Here is a 26,856-nt window from a genome sequence, read left to right on the forward strand (position 1 = left end):
TGCTGTGTGAAAGGACCTGAAATGATTCACTGAATAGGTAAGCCATGATTGTTCTACAGCCACTGCCCAGTTTGATTTTAACCATTTCATTTTTAAGTGATTTCAGAAGCTCATCTTGACATCATGCACTATAAAATGCAATGAAAATGAAATAACACTCAAGATAAATTTTGTAGTTTTAGGCAAGTGACACCTAAAACAAGGGCAACAGTAATTTTCTTTAGGAAGCATGGCAACACCTATAACATTGCCTTGATTAAGTGCAAGGGATAAAATGCTTGAAATAGTTCATTTAAACATCAAATTAGAACTCATTATCTGTACAGTAGTCACATTAACTATTGCCTTGTAAAGTTTAGGTAACCTTAAAGGCTATTACTACAAGGACTAAGGAAAGCCACTCACCAATATAGAAGCTCTAATTCACTTTCAACCTTTAAACTCCGAGACAAGTAGTAGCATACGAGGTGTACAGGCAGCAAAGACTTAGGTAGTAGGGTCAGAGAGGCAAATCTGGGAGGAATGGCATCAGGATTCTGAGAGTAGAGGGGAGAAAAAAATGTCTGGAATAGCCAAGTGAGGGACTGACGCTTCATGCGAGTGCCTGCTCCTCACAGATATTTAGCACCAAAATGAATGGACCACATGCCACGTGACTACGCTACTTGGTTGTAAAAGTTTTTCATAACTTACTGAATTTGACATGAGGCCTATTAGTTCGTTCTTTTCTATCTTGTGCACCTTCTGCCTAAAATTTCCATCATGTCTAGGTATTCTAATTGGCCCTCTTACATTATTCCCAAGACCTTACTCTAAATCTAGTACAGCTGCTACCATACATAGGGTCATACTGTCCACAGGAAACTTGCTTTTTCAAGTCAGTGGTTTACAAGAGAAAAGTTGAAGAAGGGAAAATGGTCATGGATATCAACTATAAGGTTGAAATTATTAGGTCATGATTTATAAAGAGTTCATAGTACAAATACTGTATTTCAAATAATTAATATTACTGTAGTAAGGAAATGGCAGCAATTCAACTGTTTTTCAGATAAAATTGGTTTTTACAATTAAAACAATGATAATACAAGAATAAAAACCTAACAGAAAAAGAATAACATTTATTACTATGTTATTACATTATACTGCATTTTTACAATACTGTATTATACCACGACATCCTTCAATTCTTAAATATGGAACTACTCATTTTTTTACATGTCCACTTGATATTCAGATCAATCAAATAATTTCATTAAACTCTTTAACAAAAGAGAATTACAAAATACAAACCACCTCTGGTCTTATTAGTAAAATAACTAAACATCACAATTAAATATAGAGTATATAAAAAAGATATTGGTACAACATCAATATCCATGGGTGATTTACGTCTGACACTGACCCTGATCCAACCATTAAAATTGATATGTCTGTATTTCAATATCAAAATGAGTGTTTAAAACTAGTGTGCAAAATCTGAGACACAAACTAAAATAGATATCCAGTCACTTGGTGCACACCATACTATAGTACCTCAAGATTAGTCAACAAACTGCTTTTTGTATATTACTGGAAAGTACCCAATCTATATTTCATTACAGTCAATACATAAATTTTGTAAAATGCCTGAATCAACATTTTTAACAATGATAAAAAAAACAAACAGCACGCAGACATTTACCTGTCTGCACAACAACTAAATGTTATTACAGTTTACTGCTGTAACCCGTAGGTTCCTACATTTTATTTCAAATTATTTTCACAAAGTTAGACTTATGCCCTAATAACTAAATGTAGTAATGATTACACAGTGAGAAAATATTGTGTTCACTCTTCCAAGTCTTTAGTACAAATGAAAATCTGACAACCAATTTAAAACTGACACCAGACCACTCCTTTATACTATTCAATTCAAGGATCATTGTTTATCTTAGTATGTATATATACTTATATAAATGCAGTATATACAGATTTCACAAGTGGTTATATAATATATCTATTCTGCCTAATTAAATCTAGCACAGTCTAGCAAATAAAACCCTTCCGTAACTACCACTTGATCAAAATAGAAAAAGAACAGGTCAACTGAACATAGTCTTGAATGTATTCACTTACGCTAAGAACCAACGGCAGCTAAAGGAAGGATATATTTGCTGGGCTATGTTAGAAAAAAAAAAAAAAAATATATTCAGTGTTTAAACATCTACATAAATGCAAATCAACATCTGAGTCATATTAAACTAATTTGCATTTGCGATAAATATTGAGGAATGCATCAAGAATATATCTACATAAATTTTGATACCCCTGTTGAAGTCTCAAAAGAAGAGATAGAGGGACTCTGAAGGTATATTTAATATCTATTTAAAATTCAAGTGGTTTGAAATGACTATGCATGTGCTTTCCTAACTTATAACTGTACAAGAAATCCATCTTATCCTATAGCATTTCCTTCCAACATAAAATTCCAAAGTTCATTGAATATTTGCTAACCTACTATTCTTAAAACAAACTAACGTTGTTGAATTCCATAAATCTTGGTTATAATAATTATTATAACTTCTTTATATAGACTCTAGCCATAAAAAAATCAGGGATTTGTGCATAAGACAGGAACACACAAATTATACATTTTAAGAGTAAAAATTTGTAAAGTTGTTTGGTATCTCCTTACACAGGCAAATAGTTATGAGGAAGAACTATTAGGAAAAGTATGAGAGGAAGAAATTACAAACATTAATTAAGAATACAACACATGAGTGTCTTACACACAAAATAGAAAGCAGTCAAGGATATCTTGGTTGTGTGCAGACTCAAGACTTCTAACCAGGTAAGGTGTTAAGCTGAAGCTTTACGGAATCTCAACCTTCTTTACAACATGCACCAGCTGCACTCTGTTCACTTTTTAAAATCACAATGAAAATGAAATTTTCATAATTTATTACATTTTACACAATGTATATAATTCTCATTACCACAAATTTTGATTTCTAATCTGATTGTCAGTCAAGTATAGGACATTTTTGCAAGTTCAGTTGGGTAATGTCCTGACTGATATTGCATTAGTAAAATCATTTGTCTGTGTCAAATCATACCAGTTTTGGGGCTAGTTTCAAAATATCATCCGATTATTTCTGTCTTCTTTAAGTTACTTTAAGAAAAACAAATAATGCATGCATAAACAAAGTGATGAATTGCATTACTGTATTTCACAAATTATAGATATGGCACCACAAAGCATCAAGTCCAGTGTGTTACTAAGAGTAAAACAACTTTAAAACAGACCATTCTTTTTTGCAGAAAACAAATCTTTCCACATCACATGATCTACAAAAACGAGTGTAAAATTAACCCAAAATACTAATAATCACACCACTCCTACACTAAAGCAATTCAAGACTAAGAAAAACGATACCATATATTTATGTGTGTAAGACAACCTCTAGATAAGACGAGGTAAAAAATCATGGCAAGCTTTCATGAATTAACTCATATTTGTAATTATGTAAAGATGATGTTACAGGTTCACAATCCCTTATCCGAAACCCTTGGATAAGGGGCAAGCTGTGTTTCGGTTTTTTAATTTTTTCGGAATTTGGAACTGGAGGTTACCCCTTAATACACAAGCATATTTCATTTCCAACAATAACATTCCATAACACTAAAAAAATACACAGCATAAAAAAGAAACACAATTTGCATGTATAATATGCAGGCTTTTTTAGTAAATTATACACTTTCTTTGGACCTTGGATTACACTAGGCTAGGCTTTCTATGCCTGTCTCATTTTCAATATATTTCACCGATAAGGCTTACATAAGTTAGCTTTTAACTAATTAATATGCCGATGAGCAAAGTTCATGATACTGTACATTCACCCAGGTTTACCAAATTTGTGGCTTGTGTAAAAATTCATTACTATCTCTGACAATTAACAGCAACCTGCAACTGCATGTAAAACACTGGAATAAACAACAGCAAGTATTGACATTAACAACAGAATCTACAAACAGTTGTTTGCCGATGTAAGTTACCATAACTAACACGTGTTTATTAAGAGTTGCGTTAGTATTGTGTTGTTAAAAACTTGCTTATTTTCAATGTAATTCCTTGAATAAAAATAAAGTATTTTTTCAATCTTCCGTCACACAATGGAGAAGGTGGTGTTAAGAAAGTATGCCACTAACTTTGAGCAGCAGGTATTATACTGTGGCTGAGGAAGCGAATAATGAGCAGACTCCAAGATGTTTTGGAGGCAAAATCAACGTCTGAAACTGGCAAAATCACACATGCACTTTATTAATTTAAAGTGTTTATAAATAAAGTACAGTAGTTGCAGTTTTTAAACCCAGCTTTGATAATTTACGAAAGGAACGTATCTCTGAATTAAGTTTCATTCTGCAACTGAAGACAGTGATAATGTTGGTAAAATGCAATCAGCTGATTATCAGAGTGATTATTTTAAGAATGTAAACAAAACCAGAATGCAAATGGCACATGATCACTCTGTTCATATTTTGTAATACGATAATAATACATGCAATATAATTAGATACAGTAAAACAAGAGTTTTATTAAAATTATCATAATTCTCAATACAACTATTATCCGACTTTTGCAAATGGGATATCTATCAGTGGAACAATCTAACTGGTGCAATAGTAGCTCTCTCTCTCTCTCTCTCTAAATTTCATCGACTGTAATACTGTACTTATGATGCTCCTCCATCCTCCACTAAAAAATTCTGGTTTTTAGAATTATGGATGAAGCGATTGTAAACCTGTAACAACATAAACAACCAAATTGAGAAACAGCTGATTGCTGATGTCATTTACCATAACTATCGAGCGTTTATTAAGAGTTGCCTTAAAGGTGTCAAGTTGTTAAACCCTGCCGATTCTCAATTGTGGCTTTGATAAGTATAAATAAAATACAATTTTATTCATCCTTCACACAATGGAGATCTTATGGAAGAATGCCAGTACATTAAAGCTACAGATTATAGCCGAGGCTGAATAAAACGAATAACATCGGGAACTTGCGAAATCACACTTACTGCTTATACAGTCAAGTAATGTGCACATTTTAAACCCAACTTTGTTAATTTACAAGAAAAAGTATCTCCAAATTATATTCTTCTAGCAACTAATGGCAATGAAGATATCGGTAGTACTCTATTAGCTGGGATTTTGAGAATGTAAGCAATATCAAATGTTCGCATAGATAAAAGTTGATTTCATTGATATGGAATTATTCCTCGAATAGGCTATTTAGTATGAAGATATGACAATAATATATAAGGTAAAAAATGGTTTTATTACCTTTATTATCAGTTTATTTCATAATGTGAATCTTTTCATGTATGTCGGTGGTTATCGCACCAAGGCCAAGGCTACCCTACTAATAACATCACTTAGAATTCAAGGTTTGAATTTTAGAATGGTAGTGTAAGACGACCCCCGATTTTTAGTGGTGAATTTCATGATTTAAAGGTCATCTTACATGCAGAAATATACGGTTAGTAGGTAAACAGAACAAGATAAATAAACCCTATTCTTTTTTACTTAATAAAATGAACAATGTTGTGTCCTTTTCTGCTACTAGTGATCATGAAGGTATTTACCCTACTAAATAACCATTGCTCCTCTCGCTCAGCCTAATGAGGCAAATCAATTTTACATGAGCACTCCTCCAACTCACAACTTCAAGTAAAGGACATGTAAAATACAGTAAATCACATCTTAACAGACCTCAACTTAACAGGTTTCTGTACTTATCAGCTATGTTATCGTTATGCTACCATATTGGATGTGATACATTTTTATACAAATCTCTTATATTGAATGTCAAGTTTAGTTTAGTTTAGGAACTATGTGGAATTGCTGTTAGCTGTAAGATATCTAGAAAATATTCAAGTGCAGGCTATAATATGGGATTGTTGTTAGTTAACAGACTTTGGTACTCATCAGAAAGCCTAAAGTGTCTGTTAAGCTGAGTGTTACTGTATACCTAAACCTGGAATCCCTCTAAACTTAAAGACTTGAGATGGCATACAGAGGCACCAAAATTGTCCTTAGTCATATCCTTGGTGAAATCTGTACAATTACTTAAAATCAGATACAAGGCTCTATAGCACTTTAAATGAAGATAACACAAAATACTGTATCTAAAATTACAAAAAGTTCCAGTTCCAATCATGATCATACAAAAAGGAATGAACCTATAGACAAACTGATTCCTTTGAATCCTAATAAAACTGTACACAGTGAAGTACATTTCGCTGACATTTTGTTTCAAATTCATGTAAAAGTTCATCAATATCATTGTCTAAATCTTCTGTAGTTGAAAGCTGAAAGAAAACAAATTTCCAGATTATTTCCACTTGCCAACCATTACCAAAAAAGAATTTTTCCTTAAATGATAAATAAATAAATCATGCTTCATTAAGTTTAGCTTGCCAAATTTAAAGATTAGATTAATATGCAAAATTTATGAATAAACAGTTATGTGTAGGCTGTCTACTTAATTCTAATTTACAAGACAAATTTTCAGTCTAATGGTAAAAACTCAAAATTGTATATTTACCTCAATATCCAACATTTAAGACATGCTATTTTGACTGCTATAATTATGATACTTTATACAGTACATTACAAAATTTAAACTACCTCCTACAGCTATCTTATGATTAATGAATATGCTTTGGCCTGAAAAAAAAAAAATTCTGAGCTTATGAGGTACCATCCTAAATCCTTCTCTCAAAGTTTCTAGCATAAAAAACTTTCCAGATATAAAACTTGATTTTAGGGCTCACATCTCCAAATATCAAAGCCTTTTTTTACAATGACCTAAATCATAACCAACACTGTTTGGAGTATCGAAACTACCGGTGCAGGCCTTTTGTTAAGAAGATAAAAGACTGGGAGACTGCTGACGTCCAAACAGGGAATAAAATACCATATCAGCTAAAAAAAGATATAAAATAATAAATATTTTCTAATTACTATAAAAAAAAGAAGTTTGCAATCACCATTAATGCCTGTTAATGTCAAGTACACCATTTAGAATAATCAAGTTCAGTTTTACCTAAACACAGTGAATCTTAGATCTGAGTATAAGACTGGATAAAAAACAGTCATACTCCAGTTACTACACCACCTACTGACCTGCTCTATAGTATATCTGTTAAAGCAAATGGGATGAGTAAATAACTACAGAAAAATCATCTGGATGCTGTACTCTTATGTCCATCACTCATGTCACTAGTTAACTGTAAAAACAAAGAAACTCTGTGGAATGTCTGACATGATAGGTCCAGGATAACTGACAACAACCAGTCACTTTCTTAAGAGAAAAGAAAATCAAGTACATGGCCTTCAACATTAAAATAATCAAGTCAATAGGCAAGATTATCTTGGAGGCAAAAGCACTGACACTGTCCTGTTATTGTTGTGATTGCTACTTACAACCGTTTAGAACAAGGAAAGTACTGCACTGTATTATTATTGTAATCGCTACTTACAACCATTTAGAACAAGGAAAGTACTACACTATATTACTCAAGTTCTGCTTATCTGGAAAAATGATTGAATTTACAGAATTCATACCAAAGTACCTCTTTAAAAGACTAATGGGACAATTTAATCTGGATCTTCTTCATCTCAATTGTCTAGCATATTTGTAACATACCTTCAATAAAAGGAAACCTACTTAGATATGGCTCAGGGTAACATACATCAGGAAATACCATCGCTTGTAGACTCTTTAGTCTTTATGACCCTGTGAGGTTACAGCTACTTCTGTTGCTAACCAAGAGTGAGAGTGACCTACAAAACATACTCTAACTTACTGAAATTTAAAGAATAACTCAATGTTATTTCCTACAGACTAAAAATATCTATTCTACACATTATTAAGGTTTACATGCATGAGTACCTCAGTGTTATTACATATGGACTAAAGATCTCTATTTTATATGCTGTACTTCCTTAACAACTTCATTAACAAAATTTTGTGCAAACATTCTTAACCCATTCTTTGCAAACAATTAACCATTAAAATGAAAAAACTGCAATCTATTTTCCAATACCAGATCCTTCAACATAATACTACTTTACAAATGTGCTTTCCCAATTAAAGTACAATATTTGAGAATCAAGTTGAACAAGCTGCGTACTTAAGTTGGACATTGAATTTACTCACAAGTACAGCCAATTCACAGATCATGAATGCACCAATAGTTGCCTCCTCGTGGTTATCTTGGATATCTATATTAATGACATGAACTGGAGCATTTTCCTCTGGGATTCTAGCCTCTAAGACTGTAAAGGAAAAAATTATATATCAAGACCAATGTCACTGTATGATAACATGCTTTATTTCTACAATAATAAAATATGATTTTTTTCCCATTTGGAGCTTTCAAGTGTTATTATTATTAATAATAAAAATATTTACCCGACCAGTGAGCTAACATTCTTACTCTCAAACAGATAGCACAAAGGTCTGTGCTTAGTAAAGATATTAGATATTTAAAAAATCATAATTACTTCAAAATTTTAAAATTGGATAAACTGAAAATGTAGTAGATTGACAAAATTACTGGTTTTGAGGGTTTGTTTCTACTACTCATTATCTGTAATAGGTTGTAACTAGACAATTACATAAGATATATTTAAGCCTAAGAATTTTGCATTCTGGGATTGGTTCACAAGAGTAGGGCTAATTTGAAGGCAAGACAATAATATTTCAATGTGGTGTTCTTTTTGGAGAGAACACGAACCCCAACAACAGGCTTATGGCTAACACGTGAAAAAAAAAAACTGCCATTTCATCATATGTAATGTGGTACTCCCATTGCAGTGTGTGGAAATCACAGCTCAAAAAGCAAATATTTCTGTAAGATTAGCTCATTAACAAAACATATCACAAAATACTGACATATATCTCTCTAAAAATCAATAAAATATACAGCAATATATGATCTACCTAAAGGGGGGTAACCTGAAGTGAGAAAAATTAATTTTAATTATTCACTACAAGGAATAGGAGTTTTGGCCCAAAGTAACAAGTTAGCTTCGTGAGGGTTAAAGGAACCAGATCCAGAATCATAACTGAAGGCCAATTCTACCAAAACAAGTATAAACAGTACCATGACTGTATGAATGTGGTTGAATGTCCAGAATCCTTAACATTCAACATCATCCTCATCAATTTGACTTGGCCTGACCCACATTCTTTTCTTATCAAGTCACAAGACTGGATAATGTGCTAAGGTTACAGCAAGGGAAAATTGAGAAGGATCTGGCATAATAAACACAATTAAAAGATATGATTCACAAAATAGAGGATGGGGAGAATGGAAGGTAAGCTCTCTTTCCAATAACATCAAAAGATTTTATTAAAGGATGAACTTCTTTTTCTACTTCCTGCAAACCCAGAGACACCTTCATATAGTGACATAAAATTCTCCAAACACCTGTTCAAGTTTTCTCCCTCTAATTACAAGGCCAAAGTCTGGAGCACTCATCTCAAGCTTTCTAAGATAAGCAACAACAGACTGCCTGGTACATCTTTACTTCCTAGCCAGTTGTTAAAACAAGACCTTCTGTTCTCGAGACACTTCTCCAGGACATGATCTCACTTGTGAAGGAAAGGTTTAAAACTTTACGAGGAAGGATTTCTCTGCAAATATTCATCTCAGAATTTTTTAGCTAACAATATCCAGTTCCATAACATTACCAAAGCCAACCAAATAAAATGAAAACCCTTAGTAAGGGCCCTGAATCAATCCACATGGCTAAGGGGAACCCAGTTTTAATTCAGGACCCAAAGATTTTACCCAAAAAAGAGCTATTAAAAAAAACCTACTAATCAACCTCAAATGAACCTTCAGTAATACCATCATAACTGACTACCCATGCCTCCAATCACTGTCCCAGAGATGATCATAGTGATGAAGTCCTTGTGACTTTATCTCCTAGCCTATTAACTACTTCCAAACTAATGACTAGCCTGTCCTGTCAGCCAGTGTCATCTCTGTACCTACTGGGTTTTCATCTGTATCTTCCCTACTTGCTGCAACACTAGTAGTACATCACTTTAGTGGTCAAGAGATCGAAAGAACAATAGTTACCCAAATCAAGTTTAGTCAAAAGCAGGGAAAAATACAGGTTAAAATTTTCCATTTACATGAAGACCAATACATTTTAAAAAGAAGCAGGTTATTATTGACTAATTATGAAGAGTAAATTGGTATCCCAATAACCTTAATCATCAATGCATAAATAATCAGTAATGGGAAATACAAGTACACAGTCATCTAACCAACTGAAAGGAAAATTTTATGTAAAAATATTAACCAAATACATTCAAACATAAATGCAGTACTCCATATCGTTAAAAACAATCATTATAAGGCAGTTCACCTTTGAAATAAAAAACTACTCTCTCTTCAGTCGGTCTAAAGGGTGTCTTTAATAATAATGTTTATATGTCATCTAAAAAATTGCAGTTTTTTAACAATATAAGTTACCAAAGTATACATGAGCATAAAATCAGACAAGAAAACTAATTATGAAAAAATTAACAATATCACAAAATAAATCTGATGTTGTCCAGCACCTACAAACCAAAACATGTCACTGGAATTAAAAACAAGTCCCTTTCCAAGTACAGGCAGTCCCCGGTTTACGACGGTTCCGGCTTACGACGTTCCGAGGTTACGACGCTTTTCAAATATATTCATCAGAAATTATTTCCCGGCTTACGACGCATGTTCGGGGTTACGACGACGCGTCAAATGCGCCGATCCGACGGAAGAAATATGGCCCCAAAACGGCAGAATAATCATAATTTGAAGGTTTTTTGATGTAAAACTCAATAATAACGCAGTTTACATCGTTTTCAATGCACCCAGAGCATTAAAAGTAAGGTTTTCTTATGATTTTTGACGATTTTCGACGATTTTCCGGCTTACGACGATTTTCGGGTTACGACGCGGCGCAAGAACGGAACCCCCGTCGTAAACCGGGGACCGCCTGTACTACAAAGTAGGACAGGCATTTACTAATCTAATCTTATTGGGATGTTCCATCTAAGGTTGCCAAGACCAAAACACTTAAATCTAAGAGATTGAGTTAATATTACCAAAACACTGCCATTCACCAAATAATGAAATTCATATGTAACATATGTACTGTACATGCAAAATTTGCAAATGTCAAACAATCATCCGCCTTGACATATTGTTATAGCTATACATGAGAGATGACTTTAGTAACTTACAATACTTTTGGTTACTACAACTCAGACTCCCACAAAAGCTCCCTAACCTTCATAACAATTCTCCTAATGCCGTATTCAGCAAAATTCCTTAAATGTAAAAAGGATCTCCATATGACATTTAAAGTGGTATTCTGCCAAATTAGACACCCTTTGGTGTCCTGTCACACCTACATGTACTGGTAGGCAACAGAAGTTAATTCTGTGTCCTCTACTGATTAGTAGAAAAATCCACAACAAAATATCTGAAATCAATACCTTATGGAATTCAAATTCAAGGACAGGAGAGCACTTACTGACTCACTACAGTTAATGAAATTCCATCTTCATTAATTAAAATTTCCTGAGTACCATCATGATGGTAAAACTCGAAGAATACCTACGTAAGCAGCCACACTCAATGCCCATCTGCTTCAGTGTGAACCTCCCAAGAACTTGGGGATTATGGACTTTCAATCACTTCTTACTTTGTTTCTATCCTGTCCTTGGGTCTTAACAATGATGGAGGTCCAAGCCATTTTGATGTGCAATCCACAGAGTATGGAAAAAACCACTACAAATCCAAACAAGATTTTCTGTCACTGGTTATTACATGAGTGATATATTCATGTTATAAAGCATGGTCTAAAAGACAAAATATAATCCTTCCTCTGATAAATTTTTCTCAAGCTTGGGAACTTGGATAAAAGTGTTTTGCATAATTCTCTTAAGACTAGGCAGCCAAAGAGGCAGGATTCAATCAACACAGAAATTTCAAGAAAACCTCATCCAAGTGTATGTGGTTGGAAGGTACATGAAAATGCACCCTAAAATATCCTGTTTAGGAAATTCCCCAACTTACATTAGTTTGTTTCAATTGTCTGTTAAAGGATAAATTAGTTGGTGTGTCATTTTACCCATTATGCAAATAGTCTGTTAAAGGCACACAAAGAAGGGGCTGTCTTGGTCAACTTCCAAGGTAGATCAAACCAACATTTCAGGGCATAAATGTTGTTTAGCTCTCATTTAAAACCAAGTCATTAAAGTAGTTGAGCTCTCATTTCAAACCAAATCATTAAAACCATAGGATGTATGAAAAGCAAACAGCAGAAAGAAATGCAGTAAAGGAACAAAAGGGATAGTCCAAAAAACCTTTAGTATTGTCCACCGAACGAAAAATGAGGCGAGATGTAATTGGTGCTATCCTACAGAAGCAATGATGTTTGGAAGTTAAAAACAGACAAAAAGATTTCTATGTGACCCACACATCTGCGGTGGAAATCATGCCCTTAAAACTACGCTCTTATGGATAAAAATGATTATATTCTACGTATTACATCTAAATCCATATCTAACTTTGCCACTATTTAATAAAAGCAAGAAATAAATGTCACTGGCAAATAGCAGGTTGGTCAAAAATGATCATTTCCCATGACTAGCATGTACCCATGCTAGCCCTTTTTCTTCTATGTGTAGTGTCCTCCAAGAAACTGGCAATCAAGGACTGCCAGAAAAAAAGTATTTTCTAAAAAATAGTAATCAACTCTGAACTCTGATGCATGTTTAACAGAATATACCTTGGATCACAAACCCAAGTATTTTACCTGAAGTTATGTATTTTCTATTCAAAAGGGAGCAATTGGAAGGTATAAGTGGACCATCTAGCCACTTTATAGAAAGTTTATTGGAAACTGGTCCCTGAAAATAGATGATGCCTTGAAGATCTTGGTTCTACAGCAGATACCACATTGGAAGGCTTAGGCTATCTCCCTAAATTCATATCAGATCTACCCTAATACTTCATAAAATAATTCTACATTTGTTGGGGTGCAGATAGTCCTCATTGTCATCAATCATGACCTTCATTTCTTCAAGTATACTGAACCTCTTTCCTCTTCAACTTCAGGGAAGGGTAACTGTAACTTACATATAAGCCAAGAACTGCAGCAGATAAAGCAGGACTATCCAAAGAAGAACCCTTTGATGAATTTAAAGCAATCTACTTTATATACAAACCATCAAGGGAAACAAGTTAATGAGGCTGAAAGACTAATATCTGTGGATGAAAAGTGACAAAAATGAACAAAATGAACACAGAATCATAAAAAGTCTGGGAGAAATATTCAAAGCTATTTATGGAAAACAAGAAACAAAAGGAATGATCTATCACTAGAGAAACTTTGAAGCCCAACTATATGGCTGGATGACTGAATTTTTCTCTTCTGGAGCAAGTCTGGAAAGTTGTGTTGGACATACAGCAATTGGTCTATTGTTAAGCAATGGGTCTGTGAAAACACAAAAATAGTTTATACAGACAACAGGGCTAAAATTCTTAAACTTATAGGGCTAATTCCATGGGTCTATGCTAATAAAAAGGATAAAATCACTAGTACTATTCATCAGAAAAGTCACAGCTTCATAATTTGATCGAGTGGAAGCCTTTGAGATTCTGACAACATTGTGCAGATTTTTTATCATATCTAATATTTTGTTGACTGAATTTTGTTCTTACAAAAGAAGTGTTGTACCTCATACTCTACGTATGGAACTGGATCAAAGGGTGGCCATTTAGTGCGCCAAATTCTTAGATAGGGTAATACCACTTCTACATTTTGTACTGACAACTGCCAGAGCCCTACTATATGATTAATTTACCTTAACTTTTGCTATTTATTCATTCAACAAATATAGATATTTATTTGTTTTGATAGAATTAGGTGATGTGACAATTGTTCATGGGAGTGTTTATGTTTGATGTAATATTAACTACTGCAGACTTCACAGCTTTATCTGCCTCACTTCTTTTAATGGCTATAAACACTGGGATCCAGCATAACTTAACATTTATACCAGTTACTAGTAATCTATAAAGGAGTATGTGATCCCACTGAAAAAGGAATGTTTTACGGAAGTAATTTCTAAGTGCTTCTATGGGACTTATGAATCGCAGCTAATTACAAAATTATGAGAGTGTATTCTTGATGATCTTAATAACATTGAAATTGCAGACAATTCTCCTATGAAAAAAGAAGCCATATTAGGTAATAAGAACTGAATTTGATTAACTAGAAGTATTCTAGAAACCCCCAGCCAGTGGGGGATTCTATGATGCAATCTGATCTCAGACTGCAAGAATACAAAACATTCTTCTACCAAAAACATACTGAACTTTTTCTCCATTTCATATGATATCAATATAAATAAAATGTATTAATGATTAAGTAAGCATACCTGAGGATGAATAAATAGATCAGTATAAAAAAATATTTATTTTTTCTTTCTACATTTAAATACTAAAACAATTCATGAAGATTTTCAACTGAAAATGGTAATATTGTTGGATGATAAAACATCCTGTAGTATAATTTTAATGCTCAGCTCACAGAAATGGCCATGAGTGTGAGTAAAACGCACAGGAAAAATAAAGGTTGCCCAAAAGAGCATAAAATACATACAAGAATGGATACATCACAGGGATCACATATGACTCAGGTCAGCTGGCACAGGCATTCAAGTAGATTAGGTTACTTTAAAATATCCTCAAACATAATATCAATAAAGTTAATAAAAATCAGTATTTAAAAATCAATAAACTAAAGATGGCTGTAGAAAGCATAATCCACATCAATCTCAACAAGACTAAAAGAGTATCCCAACCAAGTAAGAAATGGTTCAACCTTGGGCTTGCCTAAGGTTGTTATTCACTTGATGAGAGGTTTTTAAAAATCTGAGGCAATTCCATAGACGTCAGTCCATTTTCAATTTCACATCTGTCTTTGTGAAATGCGCATCTTCACATAAACACGCTTCAACAAGCCACTCAAGGCTCATGTTTTGCAATTGTATGTATTTACGTTTATTGTTGGAACTTTCTTCTCAATTATATCAAGTACTTGGTAGTGTACTTGAAAATATGATCAAATTTTCTCACCTAAATTACCAAACCCTTTAAATTAGGACATTCACTTTTTCCTTTCAAGGCTCTTCTTCCACATCCCATAGCACTGTTATTAAAATTTATCTCTTTCACTTTAGTAATATACGCTATTCCAAATCCATCTAACTCCACCTTAGTCCTGCAGGCTAGACATATTTGTCCAAGCATCTGATCACAATAAAAGAACACTGTTGACTTGAAGAGATTACAGCAACTCTGGTGAAATAGGATACGTAAAAAAACAGAAAACAACAAACTATGGTATAAAAGAAGAGCAAAACTAGTCAAGTGCAATATATTCTCTGCCTAAGAGTCAAAGGTCTCCTCAACATAGAATCCTTCAAAGATGCCTTTGCGTTTCATCCACTTTGTTTACTGCATTTTGTTGTCCAAAATGACAGCCTTGTAAAATATTGTGATAACACAGATAGATCCCAGGATGGTTTTACGTGCAGAGAAAGATCTACAAAGGGTGCCAAATAAAATTTCTGATGCACTACTGTAACACTTATGTTAATTCCTGAGTTTTCATTTGAATAGAATAGAATACAGAAGTTAGGCTAAGGGCTAAGCACTGGGACCTATGAGGTCATTCAGTGCTGAACAGAAATTGACAATAAAAAGGTATGACAGGTGTAACAGGTGCACTGAAAAAATTGTTAGCAGAGGGTGGAAAGTAAGAAGGAAGAACATGAATATGAACGGAAGTACAGTGGAAGGAATGAAAGAGGTTGCAGCTAGGGGCCGAAGTGACGCTGCAAAGAACCTGAAGTAATGCCTAAATGAGGTGTACTGACAGCACTAACCCACTACAGGGTTGTTTTCATTTGAGTCCCATTGATAAATAGCCATCCTCATAATGGCTGTACTGAGAGATCATATAATCTACCATACTGTCCAGTCTGGTCTTTTTCCACAACTGGAAAGGAGAGGGGGGTATCACAAAATATAGATGAATGGCCCTCCTGAAGCAATTCTTGATTTCGTATTCAAGATTTTATCAAGTTCTTATATCAATGATGCCTCAAAAAATGCATGAGAGTAGAGCTACTGGATGGGTAACCAAGAGACTTGCAAACCCCTGCCAATCTTTAACCTGATTACTGAAATACTAGGCACAAATTACAAGTTTCTTCAAAAGCAGCAGGAGGCTACCTTTTTCTATGTATCAGTAACACTGACAATAGGCACAGTGATGTAAAAACCCTGAATTTAGAAGCAGACGTGGATCCACTATCAAACCTAATCAACTGTTCATTGGATCATAATGAATCTTTCACAAAAAAAAAGATAACTATACAGGGAATGACATATGTAACACACATGTAACATTGCAAAAAAGTAACTCAGCTTAGTGGGACACTCATTTGAGAGAAAAACTCAATCTCAGCTAACATGGACTTTTGTGATCAAAATACCATAAAAAATAACAAGTTTGTTCACTGTAGTATGGCCACATTTACCTGCAAATTGTCATGTCCTAGCAGTTAAGTACATAAAGTGTAACACAAAAATTGCTATACTGCTGGAGTGATGTTACTTGAACAGAAACCAGCAAATTATTGAGTTTTTTTTCAGTTGGTTCATTCTTCATATGAGTGTGCCTATACATTAGATGTAGGAACCTGAAATTCAGTGATCCAATTACTGTATCTGCTGGCACATAAGATGCACTGGTATATAAGCCATATTCCAGAGAAGCACATTCTAGAGAGATAAACAATGCCTCTCATTTCCTTTAATCTTCATAATTTTTCCAACTCAAGTTATTTATTGGTATTCAAATATTACTGCAATAGAGAACAAACTTTACAGCCCATATTCTTAGGTGTGCTAGGGGATTTGTCCCATAAAAAATCTTTATGAAGCAACAACTGGTATATATCATTGCCTTACATAATATTTACTGACATCTGGCAATATCAAACGAAATGCATTGTTCAACAGAATCTTAATGATTGGTGCATCATGGCTGTTACATTAGTACAGGCAGTCCCCAGTTATCGGTGGGGTTCCATTTCCGACGGCGTGACGACAACCGAAAATCGCCGCTAACCGAAAATCGGCGATAATAGCACTGATCCCTGGTTAGCGGTGCCAATAACCGGTCAGCAGCGCCAATAACCGGTGATCAGAGCTGCCGATAAGAGGCGATCAGCGCCGATAACTGGTTTGAGGCACCGATAACTGGTTATCAGCGACGAAAATCTGGTTATCGTCATCGCTAGACAAGTGCCGTAAAACTGGATCGCCGGTAACCGAGGCTGCCGATAAGCGGGGACTGCCTGTAATATATAAAAATCCCATAACAACAATCATTGGTACAGCAATAGGAAAAGACAAGTGATATGTATATTACTTTCAACAATGGTTACTGACAACTGTAAAGTATATTAGTTACTTTTACTTATGACAAACTCCTGGGCCGGAGTTCAATTCCCGTGGCCGGCTGATGAAGAGTTAGAGGAATTTATTTCTGGTGATAGAAATTCATTTCTCGCTTTAATGTGGTTCGGATTCCACAATAAGCTGTAGGTCCCGTTGCTAAGTAACCAATTGGTTCTTAGCCACGTAAAATAAGTCTAATCCTTCGGGCCAGCCCTAGGAGAGCTGTTAATCAACTCAGTGGTCTGGTAAAACTAAGGTATACTTAACTTGACTTTACCTCTCATTCAATAACAAAAGACAAATCTTTCAAATGGGTGCTAAGACAGTACAGAAGTGTGACCCTTGTCTCATTAAGCTAATCAATGATACTAATAATATACTCGCTTATGAACATTTATTTATCCAATGCATTTTCCTGTAAAACCTCTTGGCCACTAATCACTGGATTTCAGTATGGAGAGAGAGAGAGAGAGAGAGAGAGAGAGAGAGAGAGAGAGAGAGAGAGAGAGAGAGAGAGAGAGAGAGAGAGTGTGTGTGTGTGTGTGTGTGTGTGTGTGTGTGTGTGTGTGTGTGTGTGTGTGTGTGTGTGTGTGTGTGTGTGTGTGTGTTTAAATCTTGAGCCTTAAACAACATCCTATGTCACCCAATACAGTATATACTTGTTGTCTAGTAACTATGAAAGTAGACCTTTTCACCTGCCTAAATGACTATTAATGAGGACCATAATCATGCAGACTATTTCACTGCCCACCTTGTTCCTTTTAACTCTTTTAGACTTCTGTTTATTAAACTTAAAAATGAGGGAATATAGACATGTCCAGTAATAGTTACATTCCTACATAAGAACACAAAGAAAAAGAAAATTATGTTAATACAGGTAGTAGCTCTTCTTTTAGTGTGACTGGAAATCACCCGACACAAAGTCATTTATTACTGAGTTTCAAGAGAGCTACACAGGAACGCTGGAATCATTTCTGTCAACTGTAACAGGAAATATTTTCCTTCATATATCTGGAGGATGCAAACACCAATAGTGAGCTCCTCACATTTCATAGTAATTTTATGTTAATGATTTCATGGAAAACCCTGTTCTTATTTCCATCAACATAATCAAAGGATAATGTGAATAATGTTCTCAGGTACTGGTATGGTACATAGACATGTCAGAAAAGTTTATTACTCCTAGCACAACAACCAACTAACAACAACCAACTTTACCTACACCACACAATTTTTATTCTTCCCTTGTGTTCACACCTAGTGACAGTAACCACAGAAAAATAGATCCACTTCTAAGAATACTAGGTTGAAAAAAGTAAAGGAAGAAATGCCTAGTTTGGCTTCAATGTTAGCTACAGGGATGGCAGACTGAATATACAGTTGACCCTCGTTAATTCGGATATTGGATAAGACAGACACCGAAGAGGGTCAGCCGATTTAAAATAAGCAATGTTTGACCACGATTTAAGGTAGTTACTGTTCCTCCCCTCGTCACGTACTGTTTTCCTTTTTATTTACCAAAGGTAAATAAAAAACTTTTCATTTATATTTTTATTTTATATATACTGTTCTGTATTTATACTGTAGTAAACTGAAATGCTTTTAACTTGTAACCAATTTAACTTGTGCATGGTATGTAACATCATTAAGAAATGCTGTTGTCTGGAAGGGTAGGAAGTATCGTAGCCAATCACTGAGCATTAACAGTTTTACCTATCTGCTGCCTGACTGGCAGCTATAGTACGATGCTTTTAATGTTTTTTTAGGAAAGAAAAGACATGAGAAAGGTAAACTTTATGAAGACAAAAGGTGAGTTACTGAACAATACTTGTGTTTACGTGGCAAATGACATGAGACAGAGAGACTGAGCGAGAGAAACTTGCCAGTTACCTCTATGAAGCGTAATTCTATTCCTGGAGAGATTAAAGAGAAGAATTTTGTTTTACAGGTATGTCAATGCAGCAGTGTTAGTAGATGTCTTCCGAAGCAAAAAAAAAAATTTTGTTGCTGCAAGAATCTCTGAACCAACAATTTTGCACTCAAAGTAATAAGAAGGAATTCATTCTATTCTTCATGTAATCAGTAAAATACATACACTTAAAAACCATGTACTGTATTCAAAACACATGCACTTATGTCATTGTCAGCTTCTCTGAGCAAAACATTCTTTCTCAGACAGACTACAGATAAAACCTGATTGGCTGGTTGGTTGCCATGGAGATCTGCTAGCCAATGACAGCCCTCTACTTCTGTTCCATTTATAAACATGCATCATGACAGCACTAAGTTGGAACACTGCCATGATCGTGATTACTGTATATGACCGCTGATGGCAAAAATTACTCAATAATTTGCTTTATATAATTTTCTTCACGAAAACAAGAATTCAACAATAATTTTAACTTTAATATAGTGGTATGCAAAATCCCAGAACAGTCTGTCGTGGCGATGCGTCAAGACTTGCGAATCCTATTCCTGGACTGTCCACAGATTTATGACTATAAACTGATGACAATGTTAGTAACAATAAAAAACAACCCTCTCCAAGATCGATATAATGAAGTGTATTTTGCCGTTAAAACTCACAAGTTGAATTACAATTATTTTGATCATGTATAACTTTGCATTTTACGGAATGTTTTTGTTGAAAACAAATGTATTAGTGAACTTATGGTCTTAATTGTCCCACTATTTTATTACTGATGATCTTATTTATCTCACATTCACTTAACAGTATATTAATATAAATAATAATAAACTATGAATAAATAACTAAAATGAAAAAAACATGAAAAAGGGGAAAATGTTTTTGCTGCAATAGTGATGCTGTATTTGCTCCTGACCCCACAGTTCCCAAATCCGAAAAATTCCAGAAACCGAAGAATATCTGGCCCCGAGGATTTCGGGTAAAGGACTGTGTACCTGTAATCTAATTTTCATTATCTTACTTTTCATTTTAGACTTCACTTCTTTTTACTTAACAATTATGCATTCATGTCTCGGCCTAGGCATCTACATATGCGGCTGAATTCTATTATTTTTATCATGTTTTATTCTTCATTTTTCACCTTTGACCATGAGCTTTAATTCAAACATTTCTACATTGGTTTATTATTCATACTCTTTATAAAAATAATGAAATACAGTATATTTATAGGTATATATAGATATCGCCGGTTAAACTGGACTATCGGCTAAGACGGACACCCTGGCCCACCTAATAGTCCGTATTAACAAGGGTCAACTGTAGCAACTTTCACTGAGATCGCTGCTAAAACATTACATGCAGGATTGATGCATATTAATAATTTTCTAGAATAGTTAAAATATGGCTGGTCATAAAAAGAATATTCATTTATCTTCCTTGTGACTGCCACAACTCCACTGAAAATAAAATGATTTGCATATATACTTCTGAAGATACTGATGCAGTTTTTACTATTTCTACACGAGAGCGAGTGGAATCAAGAAAATTTCTCAAAGTCAAAAAACAAATCCAAGAATGCAAAAGAATGGATTAAACATGAAAGACATACAATCACAATAAATAAATCTGTTAGCCCTTCCCTCAGGGACTTGCCAACAGTTTCCATAGTAAATCCATGATGGTAAAGAGTTGATAGGCATTATTTTGGTCATACAGAAATGGAAGCAACATTATTTTTCTTGCAATTTTTCAAGGCATACTTACATTCTAACACTTGGTCGTAAACGCGTTCTTCACACGTGATGATGATATCAAACTTGTCTTGGCATATCTGAAATCTTTCGGGCTCTGGCTTTATTCGTCTGTTGCGATCCAACATGTGCAATAACCCATTTTGTGTGTATCTGAAATTTTTCTTGTTAAGAACTATAAATGTATAAACTGGAAATCAGAAGGACACATTTACTTAACAAAAGCAATGAAACCATGCCTTGAACATTGAATGATGTTTATAAATCACTGCCACAAACAGTGTCAGTTTCAATATGACATTTTTATAATAAAATAAAGTTTTATATATACTTAACCAGTAATTACACAGCTATAGTTTTCCCACATACGGCAGCCTAAATTCAAAATTCGCGGGTAGTGCTTCGATTGCTCAGTGTAGGTGCACAGTACCGGCCCCTAACGGCAATACTAGGATTGACTTAGCTAACTACCTCATTCAGTTTCATGCCTAATGTCCATCAGAGGGGAGGAGGGAGGGCTCTGATCATGTACTTACTGGTAAGTATATATAAAACTTTATTTTGTTACATAAATGTCATTTTTATATAAGTGACTTACCCAGTAATTACATAGCTGATTCCACATTGATAGGAGGTGGGATACATGGACATATTCTACTCCAAAAAATTAAGACATATATTGAATTTGAAATAGAAAAGTTGCTAGAATTGAAAACAATGCTTGTCATTTCCTATCAATTACGAGAGCTACTGCAGGTAGATACTGACTCTGGTTGGTGCTCATCTTAACTTGTAGTGGTGTGGCAGTATAGCCAAGGGTTGCCTCCTACTTAGGGGGAACTTTGCAGCTAGGAAAGTGCTCCTGGGCACAGCAGCAAAATAAAAACAACTGGATAACACAGACACCTACACTGAAATAAAACCACAACCCATCCACTGAAAGTGGTAGGTGCTCCAGGTACGTTGTAACCCCCGGCTCTCCAAACTCAGCACCTTACTGAAAAGGTGAAGAGATAGCAGGAGAACATACTGTGCTTCCTTCAGCGATGCCATGCCAGTCACTAAATATGGTCTTGAGATATTGGAAAATTTCGACACTGTTTAAGCTTTCACAAAAATAGTGAGAAGCAAAGATCGCTTACACTATATGAAGAGCATATAGTGTCTGAAAACTAAGGAGGTAGAGGCTGTTCTGACGTCCTTAGCTTTGCTTCAAAGTAGGCAAAATGCACTCCAAAAAAGATGGAGGACATGTCTAGACAGAGGAAGAGACAGGTTCTTGCCAAAACTCCGTAGGTTATGGAAGGTCCTCTGATTTCTGGTTCAGCTCAGGGAATTTCTGAAAAAACTCCAACTGGACAGAGAGCTCTCTATACTACTTCCGAGCTGGGGAGTGCTACTGGGTGCTTGTAGCAAGAGTTGGAGACAGACGAGCTGGGCACCACGTGAGCTCAGGGGTCGGGAGCTGGCAGAAACTTGGAGCATGAGACGGCGCCAGAGGAGCTGAGCCCCAGACGAGCTAGGAGTTTGGGAGCTAGCGGACACTCTGAGCATTAGCTGGCACCAGAGGAGCTGGGTGGCAGGCGAGCTCAGAGTTTGGGAGTTGGTGGACACTAGGAGCATGAGTTGTCAACAGGCTGTGGCTAGTGCCAGAAGAGCTGAGTGTCAGGTGAGTTAGATAATGAGATTTTGGGTGCTCCTGGAAGTCGAGGAAGCCCGTAACGATCTAAAATGAAAAAGAACGGATCCAGGTCTTGGATGGGACCTTGAACTTGACTAAAATACCCAAGGGTACTAAAAATCTGAGTCAATTTCTTCCTTGCTTGGCTGGGTAAAGGACTTGAGGAGGGACAGAGATTAGGAATAAATCTAGGTCCCTGTGCTTAAACCTGAGTTAACCATAGCTCTAAACTTGTAAATGGAGGAGTACTAGAGAACCTAGACCTCCTCAGAAAAGAGGTAAACTGCCATTGGGTCACAAATGTCTCAAAAGTGAAGTTAAGTATACCTTAGTTTAACCAGAGCACTGAGCTGATTAACAGCTCTCCTAGGGCTGGCCCAAAGGATTAGATTTATTTTACATGGCTAAGAACCAATTGATTACCTAGCAACGGGACTTACAGCTTATTGTGGAACCCGAACCACATTATTACGAGAATTGAATTTCTATTACCAGAAATAAATTTCTCTAATTCTTCATTGGCCGGTCAGAGAATCGAAAGCGGGCCCAGCAGAGTGCTAGCCGAGAATGATACCAACCCATCCAATGAGGAACTAGCAGATGTTTCAAAAGGAGAGACAAAATGTCTGAGGTAAAAGCTACGAAAAATTGACCCCTTAGTCTGGTAGATGAAGCTATTAGACTGATGTTTGCATGCCACTGTCTTCGCAACATGTCTCAAAACCTTTTCGACTGACAAGCCTCCAGATCGCCTGAAGCCTGTCCGGGCAAAGGTCTCTTGAGGGAGGTTGATGGAGGAGAAACGGTTGGGGAAGGAATCTGGAGGGTCCACCAATGACCGTAACAGATTTAGGAGTCATTCTACATAGGACAGAATGTGTTATGAGAGTCCTCGTAATGTTACAATGAGCCTGAAACTATTTGGGGCTTCCCTGAACCATAAGAATGTGTAAGGCGACGAGAACTGAGAAGGATCAGTCTGTATATGGCGACTGTTGCCCATACTAGAGCATTTGGGACCAGAGAAATCCGGGGGTCCTTGCAGTGACAGACAGGCCTAAAGTCGTCTTGCCCCATAGAGCTTGCAGATCCCAAGAGACCAGGGGATCAAAAGCCCACTTGGAAAGGACACTTCTGACGGCTCGATACGACTGCCAGACCTTAAGAGCCCTGAAAAATTTGTGTTACCAGAACACTTGACTGATTTGCCCACTGAAGTTCTTTTGTGTTGGAGGATCATGGCGCAAACTGCAGACAAAGTGCGGACTCACTGCCAACTCTGAAGCCCATATAGACTGACAGTACCTCGTACCGCCTGAAGTATATGCGGAGCTCTACGTGGAACAGAACTTATATCTGGCAACCTTAAAAAAAGGGGGGGGGGGCAGCAAAGTCCATAATCCACCAATATCTATGCACAACAAAAAACAGAGGCCTAGTAAAAAACCAGGCTGTTACCAACTCTGTAGGTCAAACACAATCCTCTAAAAAAGAAAAAATTAGCCCGTGAGCGGGTGTTAGGCAATCAGCGGTGGAAGCCGAGCACCAATGTTGCCAAGTGCTTTGGAAGAGGGGGCAGGCATTCGGGAGTCAACGCCCAGTGCTAGCTGGTTGGTGTTAAGAGATATAGAGGGATGAATAAATTTGTTTTTATTTAGCATTTCCCAACGTTTTGAGAGAGAGAGAGAGAGAGAGAGAGAGAGAATTGTCGAGTGAGTGCTTCGGTTGTTGGAAGAGGGATGAGGTCGTTTAGTTTGTTTACGGCGCTGTCTGTCTGTGGAATATGTGTGAGGATTTTTCGGTTTTGAAGGCAGTCTTTTGAGTCTTGAGTCAGAGCTAGTGCTGGTCTGTTTTTGGTTTGGACAGTTTTTTTGTGCTGATGCAAAGTTGTTGTTTTCCCTTGTTAGTGTGCTGTTCTTGTTGCTGTATGTTCATGAGTAGTGTGTTTTTCTGTTTTGGTTTGGTTTGTGTGGTTTTGTGTGCTGTGTTGGCGACCGTGGACGCCTTACTCCATCTTCCAGCAACCGAGGACCAGGGTGAGTGTTGTGTACTGTTTTTTTGTGTTTTAAAATCCCGCCACATAAAATTTGGCGCCCAACGTGGGGCTGTTGTAAAATAGCCGTTAGGATTGTTTGTGGTGGGTCGAGTGAGAGTAAGAGGTCAGGATGAGTGAGATAGAGAAACTGAGAGAGGAACTCCAAGTGGCTAGGGAACTCCAGGGCAGGCTGGAGGAGGAGAATGGGAGGCTGAGGAGTGAGAATGAGGAGTTGAGGAGTCAGTTGGAGGAGATGGGAGGAATGCTAAGAAGTGCAAAAGAAGAAATGAAAGGGGAGATGAAAGAGTCAGAAGAGAGAATGGAAGAGAGGATGGATAAAAAGTTGGAGGGAATGATGAGAAGTGTGGAAGAAATGATGAAAGGTATGTTCAAGGGTGTTTTTGGAGAAGGGGCTGTTGGAGGCAGGTTCTCTGGAACGTGTGAAGGGGCAAGAGAGAAAGAAAAGGAGGAAGAAGTGAATGGAAGCGTGAGTGATGAAAGTGATATGGGAATAGGAAGTAAGAAACGAGGAATGAGAGGCAGGGTAAGGAAAAGGGAATGAAAAGCAAGGGAAGGAACAGAGGGAAAGTAAGGATAAGTCAGGGAAGAAAAAGGGAAGAAGGGAAAGGGAAAGGAAACTGGTAAGAAGGGTAAGGAAGTGGGAAAGGCAGGAAAGAAGGGAGAGGGTGAAGGCAGTAGTGATAGTGAGGTGGATGGAGGTGAGTGGATAAAAGTGGATAAAAAGAGGGGGAAGAAGAGTGTAATGAGTAAGATGAATGTAAGTGCAGAAGTGGACTCTTTGTATTCGGAAGAGGGTATGAAAGGACAGAGCGAAAGTAGCGAAAGTGAGAGTGAAAGTGAGAAAGAAGTGAGAAAGGCTAGGTATGTGAGGGAGGTACCCCGGTGTGAAAAGTATAATGAGTATGGAAGTAGGGATGTGCATGATTTCTTTAGGGAGTATGAAAGGTTTTGTCAGGATAAGTATGGGGAAAGTAAGAGAGTGTGGGCACGAGAATTAGGAGAGAGTATTTGACTGGGTTTTTACTTGATATGTATAGGTTATTATGAGTGTGGGGGATGTTGAGTATGACAAGGTGAAAGCTAGACTAGTTGAGCAAGCGAGGCGTATGAAAAGCGAGTGTTAAGTATAAGAGGAAGAATGAATTTGATGAGGCAAGAATGAAAGCTGGGAAACCTTGTCACTGTATGCTTGTAGGCTGGAGACGTTGGCAAGGAAGAAGTTTGGGGATGATGGGATAGATGAATGTAAGGAGTTAGTACGAAGTTGTTAGGGACAGTGCCAGATGGAGTTAGAGAATTTGAACTTTTGAAGCAGAAGGAGAAGAAAAGATGGACGAATGAAAGGTTGACTTGGGGAGAAATTTTGGAAATTGTAGAAGATTATGAGCTTGACAGGGTTATAAAAGAGAGCAGAAGTGTAAGTGTAAGGGCTGGGGTAGATGAGAGAGTACCAGAGTTCGGAAGCTTTAGGGATGCAGTGTTGAGGGGCCCAATGAGAATGGCCGATAGTGTAATAGATAGGAGTGTAAGAGCAAGTAATGTAGAGGTGCCAGTGAGGATGAATGATGGATTTGTAAGGGAACAACGGGTTGGATGGGTTAGGGATAGTAGTGTACAAAGGGGAAGGTCGGTGAGTGGAAGTCGAGCGAAGTGTTTTAGATGTGGAAAGGAAGGACATACAAAGAATGAGTGTAGGTGGGCTTTAGGAGCGTGTTTGGTGTGGGCAACCGGGACATTTGGTAAGGGAGTGTACGAAAGATAGGGGGGTTAAATGCTACAGGTGCGGACAGGTGGGTCATGTTGCTAATGGTTGTAGGGGTACCCGAGTGAATGTAATATGTGGCAACTGTGGT

The 26,856-nt window shown here is 36.4% G+C and overlaps 1 protein-coding gene across 3 annotated transcripts in view; it reads right to left on the bottom strand.

Annotated features, from left to right (window-relative positions):
* Positions 1-1,103: 1,103 nt before the first annotated feature.
* Ssu72 (Ssu72 CTD phosphatase) overlaps positions 1,104-26,856 on the bottom strand; it is a 114,602-nt gene continuing 88,849 nt past the window's right edge. For all 3 annotated transcript variants that reach the window (XM_067118340.1, XM_067118338.1, XM_067118339.1), the window contains exons 4-6: positions 21,280-21,419; positions 8,204-8,322; positions 1,104-6,350 (exon numbers count right to left, since the gene is read on the bottom strand). In XM_067118340.1, the coding sequence (XP_066974441.1) occupies positions 6,249-6,350; positions 8,204-8,322; positions 21,280-21,419 (361 nt within the window). In that variant the 3' untranslated portion in view covers positions 1,104-6,248. The remainder of the gene's footprint in view (positions 6,351-8,203; positions 8,323-21,279; positions 21,420-26,856) is intronic.

Source organism: Macrobrachium rosenbergii, chromosome 16 (assembly GCF_040412425.1).
Source record: "Macrobrachium rosenbergii isolate ZJJX-2024 chromosome 16, ASM4041242v1, whole genome shotgun sequence".
In the NCBI taxonomy this organism is placed as follows: domain Eukaryota; kingdom Metazoa; phylum Arthropoda; class Malacostraca; order Decapoda; family Palaemonidae; genus Macrobrachium; species Macrobrachium rosenbergii.